General features: G+C 41.4%; 1 protein-coding gene across 1 annotated transcript; it reads left to right on the top strand.

Annotated features, from left to right (window-relative positions):
* Positions 1-692: 692 nt before the first annotated feature.
* On the top strand, positions 693-12,702 carry CTHRC1 (collagen triple helix repeat containing 1). The gene is made up of 4 exons (XM_049854262.1): positions 693-1,038; positions 6,325-6,546; positions 8,638-8,854; positions 12,313-12,702. Exons 1-4 carry the CDS (start codon positions 886-888, stop codon positions 12,453-12,455), a joined length of 735 nt encoding a protein of 244 aa, XP_049710219.1. The 5' UTR covers positions 693-885; the 3' UTR covers positions 12,456-12,702.

Below are 12,702 nucleotides of genomic sequence, written 5' to 3'. Positions count from 1 at the left end.
TGTCTTTGTATTTAAAACTTCCATAGCAAGCGGAAGACAAGCTTAGAAAAAGAAGATATCCGTTACAGGTCAAGACTGAGTACTCAAAAGTAGACTTCTACTACTGAATGTTGATTAACCTCCATGAGTCTCAGTTTCCTCATGCGTTAGTGGGGCTGCAAAGGAGCTATCTACCCCTATGGGATCGCTGTGAGGACAGGGTACACGTAAAAGGCTGCATGGTTCCCCGAGCTTAGTGTGTGTTAGCACTTATTATTAAGAATGCTGTTCTTAACCATTTGGGCCAGTGGCCCTGTGGAGGACATGATGATATCTATGTCCCAACCCCCAAAACGTCCGCCTCCCCGCCCCTGCCCAAAAGGCTTGCCCACAGTTCCAGGGATTGAGGACCCCAGAAGCCGGTTCCTGGGCACAGGTTAAGACACGTGTCTCTAAAAGATTCATTTAGGCGGTGCCCGCTCCACTTTAGTCGCGCCTCCACATGTGGCTCCCCGACGACGGCCACGCGGCTCGGCCCCTCGGGCAGGTCCTCCGCCCAGTCCGCACGGTCCCCGGAGGGTCCTGGAGGGCCGCGCGGCAGCAGCCGCAGGGGCGGGCCCAGCTTTCGGCCCGCCCCGCGCCGGGCTTGGGGTGGGGGCTCCGGCCTATGATAGCACGGAAACTCCGGTGTCCAGGAGAGAGGGAGAGAGGGAGGGAGAGCGGGAAGCGCGGGTGAAAGGCGTATTGATGCAGCGGGCGGCGGGCTCGGAGGTTGGCGGGACCAGACGCTGACCACGTCCCGGCTCCCTCGACCTTCTCCTCCGCCTCCTCCTCCCGGTTCTCCTGCTCCCGCTCCGCGCCCCGCGCCCGCCGGCCCAGCTCTGCGCTTCCCGGGCGCCGCGCGCCATGCGCTCCCAGCGCCCCGCCGCCACCTCCCCGGAGCGGCTCCTCGGCCTCCTGCTGCTCCTGCTGCTGCAGCTGCCGGCGCCGTCGAGCGGCTCCGAGCCCCCCAAGGGGAAGCAAAAGGCGCTGCTCCGGCAGAGGGAGGTGGTGGACCTGGTGAGTGCGGGGAGGACGCCACGCTGCGCTGGTGGAGGCTACAGAGCGGCGGACGACGCGGGGTGGGCGTCTGTCTGTACGCTGGAGGGATATCTGTAGGGTTGTGTGTGTGTGTGTATCGTGCGTGCGCCTGGGTGTCCTGCTTTTTCTGTGTGTACGTGTAAGAAAGGACCCTGGCAATACGTGTAGTGGAGTCCGGAACTCGGACGGGAAACCAAAATGACAGGGCCCTTGGGAGCAGAGATGGGATATGGATCCGGTGGGACGCCCCAAATTACAGAGTCGCTTAATAGCTTCTGGTCTCAGAGGAACCTCCTTGGAGGGCAGAGAGAGTTAGGGCGAGAATGAGAGTAGGCTAGGGGAGCTTCGGTAGGTTAGAACCTAGGCCTGGGAGTTGCTTGGGAGACCCTCGACTCCTTTGATCCTCTGAGCCAAGGCCATGCTACGTGTCCTTTGTCGGGGGCGGTGGCTACATCTGACTGCAGAGCCCTCACAAAGCGTCTGTCCAACTCTGTAACTTGAAGACTATGAGTCACGTTGGGTCATCTTCCTAGGGAGCATGGGCTGCAATTTACTTAGCTGGACGACCACAGCTGGGGCCAGGAGTGGTTCAGAGGGTTTAAGACCGGAAGGGGAAATGAAGGGTCGGTCCCACTCTAAGTCTCCCAGGACCCGTTTCATTTTTCTATTTAGTCCAGATAGTTGGTCCTTCCAAACAGTGACCTGTGGCCACAAGGAAGGAACATCAAAGCCGAGTTAAGGGAGAAGACAGCTTCCAGAAGAAGGGATAGCCCAAGTGCCTTCTGAGGGGCAAATCTATGAGGTCTGTTTGCTTAAAGCTCTTACCTTCTCAAAGTCAACAAAACCAATGGAGGGCAGAGAGCCAGGAAGAACTCCTTTCACAACTACGTATTCCTAGGCACAAAATAAATCTCAATCCTTAGACCAATCTTACCTGCAAATAAATACGGTTTACAGGCATTGCAACAATAAGAAGGAGCGGCATTTTTGATTAAAAAAAAATTGAATTTGTTCAGCTGCCATTATAAACTGAGCTAGTTAGTTCTATGCTGGATTCAAAAATACTGGAAAGAATTTCTGCCGTTTCACTCAGCATTTTTTGGTGATGTGCTGTGTAATTTTGTTCTGCAAAAGTAGACTGTGTTTTCAGGGCTGCAGTTCTATTTTAAGTGTCTAAACTGTTTTAAAAAACCATACTAAATGAGTGTGGTTCATGTGCAGTTTGCATTTTATGAATTTGTAGTTATGGTACACAAAATATCCCTTTTCCCCATAAAGCTAGCATTTTTTTTTCTTTTCCTCCAAGGATTTCCAATACCGTAGTTTCCCACAGCTCTAGCCCCACTTGGAAAAGCTTAGTGTGCAGGCAGACTCAGGTACATCCTGTAGATTGGATTTGGTTTTGCTGAAAGAAAAAGTCCACGTAGACATTACTAAGCTTTCAACAGATCCTCTCAAGCTTCTTTGTACAGGATCTTTCAAAGCGTTCCTTTTACGCTTTCAGCAAGCTCTGCCCCCTGGTGGCCAGGGAAAAGAACAGTTCTGCAGGGGTATAGAAGAATCTGGGCTTCCTTTTTTTTGTTGTTGTTTTTGGTTCCACAGATATTGATTGAATCCCACTGGGTACTAGGCATGTTCTGGGTTAGCATTTTAGCGTGAAAGAAGACAGATGGAACACCTGTGGAACCGGATCCAATAAAGTTACATAGTGTTTGGAATACACCATTTGGGTGAAAAAAAAAAAAACAAACCCAAACCCGTTGCCTTTGAGTCGATTCCCATTCACAGTGGCCCTATAGGACAGAGTAGGACTGCCCCATAGTGTTTTCAAGGGGCGCTCGGTGGATTCGAACTGCCGACCTTTTGGTTAGAAGATGTAGCTTTTAACCACTACACTACTAGGGTTTCCTTTAGATGAAAAGCTGAATAAAAATTTCAGTTTCTAAACCTTAGCATTATCGATGTTTGGGGCCAGATAATTCTTTGTTGTGGAGGCCCATCCTGTGTGTGTAGGATGCTTATCACTATCCCTGGCTTCTGCCTACTAGATGCCAACAGCAGTCCTGCCTGTCCCCTCCCAGTTGTGACAATCAAAATGTCTCTAGACATTGCCGAATGTCCCCTCTGGGGCAAAATTGCCTCTGGTTGAAAACCACTGTTAAATAGGAAAATAAAACATAGTCTGTATAGTGTCTTACTCCAGGGGAATAATAATGGAAAAAAAAAATCAAAAAATGCCAGAAGAAACCTTTTTTCTTCTCCCTTTCCACTTTATATGTCCATACATTTCCTGTCTCTAGTGAAAGTGCTTGAAAATACTAACATGAAAATTAAGTCTAAAATAAAACTAATCTGTTTTTAAACATTTTTTTCCTTTGGCATGTCCTCATATACTTTTGCAAATATTGAATACTTTTATTATTTATCTTCATATTATTTACAGTAAATAAATAGTGTCTTTTTCCCTTACAATCAGAAAAAATGGCAATGGTCAAAGTCATAAAAATTATTTATCAAAACAAAGATCAAACTAGTAATGTTAGAAGCCAATTGGCTGGCAAGCATTAGTCTAGATACATAAAGATCCTTTCTGGGCAGCGTCATTATTGGATTTTATAACCTGACTATTTTCAAACTCGAAACTGAAGTTAAAAGATAAGCTTGAAGATTATTTTAATATATAAGGAACGTTGCTTTGTTCTCACTGAATATTATATTTATACAGAATGATGGTATTGAACAATTTACACAAACCGGAAAATGGTTAAATAAAAAAATTAAGTGGATTGTGTTGGGGTTTAAAGGGTCTAATAACTGGCATGCCTGTTCCCACCTGAACTTATTTGGGGGTGGACACGGGAATTGGACAGATGGAGATTAAAATACCACCTTTATCACTGATACAACTATGTTGATGTGTGTGGCTTATGTGTGCAGGTAACAGGCCTTGCTCTCTTTCCCAGGTCTTGTTGCATGCCGTCAATTCCAACTTACAGTGACCCTATATGACAGGGTAGAACTGGCCCATAGGGTTTTTGAGGCTGTAATCTTTATGGGAGCAGATGTTTTCTCCCACAGAACCACTGGGTGGGTTTGAACTACTGATTTTTCTGTTAGCAGCCCAGAGCTTAAGGTCTAGACCCTGGGAAAGCTCACTCAAGGGAGTGGACATACTTACCCAGGATTACTGCCTCCCACTGGTCCTGAAGGAGTAAGAATAATAATGGTTGCCATATGCTGTGTTTACTGTGTGTCAGGCACTGTTCTATGCACATTTTATTTATTACCACATTAAAATCACATAATAAGCCTAAAGGTGAGAATCTTTATTATTATTCCCATTTTACAGATAAGGAAACTGAGGCACTGAAAGGCGAGTAACTTGCCTTATCTCAGATAGCTAATAAATGTCAGAGCCAGGATTTAAATCCAGAGAATCTAGCTCCAGAATCCATGAACACCACCCAAAAAAACAAAACAAAAAACAATCGTAGTTAGTACCTAAGTCTTTTTTTTGCACTTACAGACTTTGATAAATTATTGCCACCTTACTGAGGACCAGTGGTCACCCACAACCAGATCACTTACCTCCTCAGGGAGGAGAGGTGGAGTTGGCAATCGGGAGTGCTACCTTAGTGACATGTCCTCCATATAAAAATAGGGAGGGTAAACGGGATACGCGTATCCACAAGAGCCCTGCTGGTGCAGCTGAAAGGCTGGTGGTTTGAACCCAACCAGTGACTCTGAGGGAGACTGACCTGGTGATCTTCCTCTGTAAAGATTACAGTCTAGGACACCCTATGGGACAGTTCTACTCTGTCACATGCAGTCACTGAGTTAAAATCAACTCAATGGCACTTAACAACAACAACTGTATATCCAGCTTACATATATTGCCAGCGTAAGATAATTATTGACTGTTAAAATTTTATAATTATATTCCTAGAAATTTATCTTAGAAAAATAATTCAAAAAAAGAAGAAAAAAGCTATATGCATAAAGATTTTATTACAATAACATTAATGATAGAAAAACAGGAAATAACCTAAGTATCTGTCTTAGGCTGGGTTCTCTAGAGAAGCAAAATTAGTGAACATGTATATACATATATACAGAGAGAGATTTATATCAAGGAAATGGCTCTTGCAGTTGTAGAAACTGGGAAGTCCCAAGTCTGTGGGTCAGGCTGGAGTTTTCTCCCGACTCATATAGCTGCAGGGGCTAGCAAACCCAAGATCCAGACTGCAGATGCTGATGCATCCCAAGACTCACAGGCAAGCTGCTAGCTCAAGTCCCAAGAACCAGAGGTCAGATGAACAGGGGCCAGCTGCAGGATCCAGAGCCAGCCAAAGCCCATGAGCCCTGCCAGAAAGTTCACCTATATTGGATGCAGGCCACACCCTCAAGGAAGCTCCCTTTGAACTGATTAGCTACTCTCAGCAGATCCCATTGTAGAGGTGATCACATTATATCAGATCTCATTCTGGAGATGATTACATTATTACAGGACTTCCAAACTAGAAAGAATCGTGGCCCAGCCAAGTTGACACACAACCTTAACGATCACAGTGTCCAAAAATAGTTCAATGTTTGCATAAAACTATAAAAGTGTAATTATGAAATCCAAGTCCTTTTATAAGATATAGGGTTAGATGTAAAAAGCAGAACATCAAATTATATCCACCTTAGGAATATAACAACAAAAACAATAACAGGAATATAGCTATTTAAAAATTACATATGCTTGCAATAGAAAGGAGCAAGGCAAATGAAAACATTTTGTCCCCGTGATTGTGTGTGTGTAGGAGCCCTGGTGGTGCAGTGGTTAAAGTGCTCAGCTTCTAACAGAAAGATCGGTGGTTCAAACCCACCAGCTGCTCCGTGGGAGAAAGATGTGGCAATCTGCTTCCGTAAAGATTACAGCCTTGGAAATCCTATGGGAGAGTTCTACTCTGTCCTATAGGATTGTTATGAGCTGGAATCAACTGATGGCAATAGGTTTGGTTTGGTTTTTGTTGTGTGTGTGTATTCTGCAATTAAAAAAAAATGTAGCAAAGAAATCTCAATGTTTTAGTAATCATTTAAAAATGAATTATCTAAAGAAAAAATGAATTATCTATAATAAATCATGTAGAATACCATGGACAAGTGAGATGAAGGGATGCTTGGCTCCAAGGGCTCAAAATAATGCAATTCTAATCAGATTGAGTCTTTGGATCTTACATAAGCGGTGAGAGTTTATCCCCCTTTCCTTTCTCCCTGTAGTATAATGGAATGTGCTTACAAGGGCCTGCAGGGGTGCCTGGTCGAGATGGGAGCCCTGGGGCCAATGGCATTCCTGGCACGCCTGGGATCCCAGGTCGGGACGGATTCAAAGGAGAAAAGGGGGAATGCCTGAGGGAAAGCTTTGAAGAGTCCTGGACACCTAACTACAAGCAGTGTTCATGGAGTTCACTCAATTATGGCATAGATCTTGGAAAAATTGCAGTAAGTAAAGCCTGGTTTTTTTTTTTAAGTTGAATCAAAACTTGGGTTTTCATATTTGACTGTTAACTTTTAGGTGGGATTTCATTGTTTTTTACTGAAAGACTTAAAAAAATAAAATATAGGCTAGGTACAATGTGACTATTAACTTAAAAGTAATTTTAAAAATTGATAACATCTCAGAGTTTCATAAGGGTATTTCTAAGACACATAAATCACCATATCATTTTAACCATGATGCCTATAATAACTTACTCTTTTTTTAAAAACATACAAACAAAAAAGAGAGCATAGGTGTCTGTGTTGAACGGTAAACAACTTTCCTATCTTGTCCTAAAGTGAATGTAAATTTTAATTAGTCTAAGAAACTTGAATTGTGGTCCCAGACGTAAAGATGGGAATAAATTTCCACATGATTGGGATTGTCTGGAAGTGGGAAGCCAATTGGTATTTGCTCTTACTTTAGGTAGCCAAGCTAAAAACAAACCCATTGCATAGGGTTTGTTTTGCAAATCCATAGGCTTCCAACGAGCAGCTGGTGGATTCGAACTGCCGACCTTTTGGTTAGCAACGGAGCTCTTAACCACTTCACCACTAGGGGTCTGTTTAGGTAGCAGGCCTAGCCTAAAAATGCTGAGTTCGAGAGAAATGAAATGGACCAGATGGGATGCATTACAATGGCCATTCTAGATTATTCTCAACATTCAGGGGAAAAAATTACTTAGCTTGCCTGGCAGTGCATTTTGATTAATGATTCAATCACTTTGACCTTAGCGTTTGCTTCAAATGTAACTGGCAAGTCCACTGGGAAAGGATAGAGTTGAGGTTGGTGGTATTTTTAAGCCTCTTTCTTTTTCTGTGGACTTTACATGCTTCCATATCTACCACATGTTACTTCACTGTTTCAGCTGCCATGATCCCCAGGCAAAATAGAAGAGATTTTACTTTTATAAAATTTGAAGGTTTGAGATACGGTTTGTGGATTATATCTATTCTTCTCAGCTCCTTAAAGCATTTAGGCCTCTGCTCTATACTCTCTATAAAAGAGCTTGAAACTTTCTTGATTTGATTTTTGTACGATAGAATTTCCACAGTTTTGGGAACTGTGACCTTTTTTATGTTCATGTGTGATTTCTAAGAAAGCATCTTATTAAAATGTTGCCTAGCTATTTAAACAGCTGACGTTGATAGACTGGTAACTTATTTATAGTCTGTCAAAAGTTCCTGAGTTCTTTGTAAAAACTATCCTTATATAGACTCTAAATTGTTCATGTGTTTTCAAGTTCATTTTAGCAGTGGTCAGAATGGGTATGGTAGCCTTCAGCAAGTAAAAGATAAGTAGGACTGTGAGCTAATAGGCAGGGAAATTTTGCAAGGACCAGTTAGAGAAAAAAACCTGGGCCTTATGATTGTGTCATGTACGTAAAGACTAAGAACCAGGTGGGTTAAGAACTCCTGACCCCCACCTATACTTTACCTCCTGATAGTGCTCACTGTTGCTGAAAAAGAAACGCCAACCTATTGTGTCAAGTCAATTTCAACTCATGGCGACCCCATGTGTGTCAGAGCAGAGCTGTGCTCCATAGGGTTTTCAGTGGCTGATTTTATTAGGAAGTAGATGGCCAAGCTTTTCTTTAGAGGCGACTGTGGGTAAACTTGAACCTTTTGGTTTAGCAGCCAAATGCAATGAATCATTTGTACCACTCAGGAACGCCTCAGAAAGAAACAGGTCAAAAGTAAACCTGCATCTGCAGTGTCTAGTACATAGTTGGGGCTCAGTAAATATTTTCTGAATGAAAAAAATGTATAGATTGGTTGGTCTAAGATACTGAAGACTAATTGTTTTGGTAAAACTGAAAGATGCATTCAATGGGTCAAATAATTCTAAGAAAGCTGTAATCTGATTTTCTTAGAGTTCCCATATGAAATTCTGTTACCTATCTTGCACAGAACCTCTCTCTGTAAAAGTTAAGCTTTTTAAATGTGGAGTGGAGAAAAGGATAGTAAATAAAATTCACAATACAATTTGAAAGCATATTTTAATCAAATAAAATGGAAAATGCTAATTAAAACCTATTTCTGTGTTTGTGATAGGAGTGTACATTTACAAAGATGCGTTCCAACAGTGCTCTAAGAGTTTTGTTTAGTGGCTCACTTCGGCTAAAATGCAGAAGTGCATGCTGCCAGCGCTGGTATTTCACCTTCAATGGAGCTGAATGTTCAGGACCTCTTCCCATTGAAGCTATCATTTATTTGGACCAAGGAAGCCCTGAGATGAATTCAACAATTAATATTCACCGCACTTCTTCTGGTATGTAGCAAAATGACACTGCCTCAGATTTTCGGAGACTCAGGATTAGTTTTTAATTCCACTATCATATTTGCTCACTAGCCTGCTCCAAGGGGAGGTTATTGCAAGTTTTCAGTACATGATTCTCCACCATGGTTTCACTTTAGAATTACTTGTGGATTCTTTAAAAAATATACCATATTTTTACACAATTCCAACTCATGGCAACCCCATCTGTGTCAGACAGTCCAGAACTGTGCTCCATAGGGTTTTCAGTGGCTGATTTTTTTAGGAAGTAGAGGACCAAGCCTTTCTTTCCAGACAACACTGGGTAGACTTGAACCTTTCAGTTAGCTGCCAGATGTGTTAGTCGTTTGCACCAACCAGGGATGCCTCAAAAAGAAACAGGTTAAAAGTAAATATGTATGAGCACCACTGGTCTAGAATGTAAGTTCTAGACCACATTATTAGGCATGTTACGTGTTTTTTTTTTTTTTTTCCGCCAACCTCACAACACTCTCCTTACTTTTGCGTTACATGTGAGGGTGCATTATTTGTGAAAAAATACAGTATATGTATGCCTGGGTCTCATCCCTGACCAACTGAATCAGAATCTCTGGGGTCAAGACCCCGACATCTGTATTTTTTTAAATATTCCCTAGTGATTCTGAGGTGTCCTCAGGGTTGAAAAATCACTGAGTTAGATGAGATGGCAAAATAGTCAATAACGCCGCAGAGCAGTGGTTCTCAGTCTTGGCTGCACATTGGGCTCACCTGAGGAACTTTAAAAATTACTGATGCCTGGTACCACCCCGCAAGGAGCCTGATGCCATTGGTCTGGGTACAAACTAGGCAAGGGGACTTTCGTAATATCTCCAGATTATTCTAATGTTCAGCCAAGGTTGAAAACCACTAGCTTAGACTGGTAAAGTGATGGATTTCTCTGCCTTTTCCTTAAAAGGGTGGAAACGTTCTGCTGAATTTATAAAAGACAAAATTCCTGTATCATTCCTGCATTGTATTTTTTTCCTACCCAGTATAAGAGAAAAGACATTCAATTAAACCACCTATTTTAAGATTCATTAAAGAAAGTTTAGAAAATACCAAAAAGTAGAAGGGAAAAAAATTCACCCTATAAGAAAGTATGTCTAATGTATGTATTTATATCTATAGCACATTTATCCCTAGGAAATCAAAGGGCATCCCTTTCACATTTTTTCTGAAATCCTCACAACATCCTAGAGAATATAGGGAAAATATTTTAACTCTGTTTACACATAGAGATAATAGAGCCCAGGGAAATTAAGGGTCTTACCCAGGAGAGAAGGTGCCCTGGTGGTACAGTGGTTAAAGCGCTCAGCTGCTAACCAAAAGGTAGGTGGTTCCAACCCACCAGCCGCCCTGCTGGAGAAAGACGTGGCAGTCTGCTTCCATAAAGATTTACAGCCTAGGAAACTGAATGGGGCAGTTCTACTCTGTCACATGGGGCCACTAGAAGTCAGAATCCATGGAACAGCACACAACAACAACAGCAGGAGAGTAGAATCAGTGTTCAAGAAAGCAGAACCCTACTCTTTTGTCTCCCAAGTCCTCTTTTAATCAGATTTAGAAGCCTTTTCACTACCTCCTTAGGTATATGTACTGAAAAGGAAGACATGCTTTCCATCTGAGAAACAGTCTCTGAAATAAAGGAAGCCTAGATATAAAATATAACATTTGATTAGGAAGTGATACATGTTTAAATAGTAGTTGATATAAGCAACCTATTTTCTGTTATATGATCTTTAAGGTGTATGTTAGTATCTTGCTGTAACGTAAGCCCTTAGGGCCAGGAACTGCATCCCGTACATACATATACTTAATAAATTATTCAACGTAGCATTTTTAAGCCATGGTGTGGAAATTCATTTGATGTGATCAGTTGGGTGGAGTGTATGTAATTTCTTAATAGCAGTTTTTGTATTAAGGTGGATTACAGGTTACCCCTATAATACAATCAGTTTCTCTTGCACACTAATACTCTTTTTTGAGGGAAAGAAAAGGGGGTGTATTTATAGTTAGCACATCAGAGGTTGACTTAAAACCTTGGATATGCCCGTGGGAGTTTGATGAATATTTGAATGCCATCTGTTACACAGGTCTAGGAGGAAAGCAGGTTGGGAACCCCTAAGCCAACATATCTTAGGTGCTTGATAAGATGCAGTACTACATTGTCCGAGTAAATACTACGTTATGTAATGCAATACATTATTCATTCAACAAACATAATTTCATTTGTCAAAGACCATGAAGTGACCATTCATCTCTCCCATGTAAACCTGATGCTAGACCCAAGCTTGTCTGACTTCTTGAGTCAAAAGGCTGTAGGGTGATGAAGCAGGTTTCTGGGTCACAGATGTTAAGACTTTGGGGACACATGTTTATTTCTGGGCACTGTCATTTGACATGGTATGAGAATGCCAGATTAAATGGGATAATGGGCCCACTGTTTAGCTATCCAAACTTTGGAAAGGGCTTGAACCACAGCCAGGTTGCTGGAATCTGAGGGACCGCCCTACAGCCACTGATGTAATATGATAGCTGATGGAAGCAGATTGCTTCAGCCCTACATCCCTGGGGTTCAACTGGAATGCAGTAACCTCTACCACACAAGAAATCTCACCAGTCACATGAGGTCATCCAGTGTACTCCTCATATGTCAGGATTCATTTTCTTAAAGAGTCTACCAATCTGCACAGTTCCTTTCCTCCTTACAAAGGCGTCAAAGGTGCCATATCTTTTTGCCTGTTAAAATGACCACTGGGGAAAATTTGTTTTTTAACATAGGAGAATCACCTTGGTAACGTGGAATGCAAGTTGTATGTTACTATGTTAAAGTCCAGAAGACATGTGAAGAAGGCATGTACTTATAAAGCATAGAACACAGAAGGGCAGTCTGTGTTTCATTTTGTTTTATTGTGAGGAAATTCTGTGTAAAATTTGATTCCCAGATTGAAGGTCTGGTAAAATGATTATGCTAGAACTTCTTTGATTGTTAAAAAAGCCTTTTCTTTTAGGAAAGCATCAAGTGTACAAGTGAGTGCTGGAAAGGGCTTTATTTAAAAAGACTTGCATATCAAACCAAAGTCTTGTCTTTTAAAAGAACAACCATCCTTTGGTTTGGTTTAGTCAAATGATTTTTTTTTTTTTAATTTTAGGCTCTCTCTGTAATTCAATAAATTCTGTTTTTATGACTGAAACCTGTAAGCAAACTGCTTAAGTTTATATCATAGAATGGAGAATATATACATATTATATTCATTTAAAATATTTATGTACCAACTAAGAAAAAGAGAATTTACCTTTATTAAACCCTTATAAGCTATTATAATTTTTAATTAGTTATACATTAAACAGATTTATAATCTAGCTTGCTAAAGTACTACAAGTTTTTGCTTTCTCTTCTAAAGAAAGATGTAACTTTGATCTTTGTTTTGCAGTGGAAGGACTTTGTGAAGGAATTGGTGCGGGATTAGTGGATATTGCTATTTGGGTTGGTACTTGTTCAGATTACCCAAAAGGAGATGCCTCTACTGGATGGAATTCAGTGTCTCGCATCATTATTGAAGAACTTCCAAAATAAATTCTTGAAGTTTCACTCCCTACCTCTTTTTTATTATACTATTGAATGGTTTTTCTTAAAAATGACATTCTATATCATGTTTATGTATGTATCTGAATGAAAATCGAAGCTAAATGTGTTTACAGACAAAAGTGTGATTTCATACTGTTTTTAAATCTAGTATTATTCATTTCACTTCAATCAAAAATAGGTTCAGGATTTTGTAGTTGATTAGAATACTTTCTTCATGTTCTCATTCCTTGGACCT

The sequence above is a fragment of the Elephas maximus genome, chromosome 15, assembly GCF_024166365.1.
Source record: "Elephas maximus indicus isolate mEleMax1 chromosome 15, mEleMax1 primary haplotype, whole genome shotgun sequence".
NCBI lineage: Eukaryota > Metazoa > Chordata > Mammalia > Proboscidea > Elephantidae > Elephas > Elephas maximus.
Note: the sequence above shows the minus strand (reverse complement) of the source record. Positions and strands in the feature narration are given on the sequence as shown.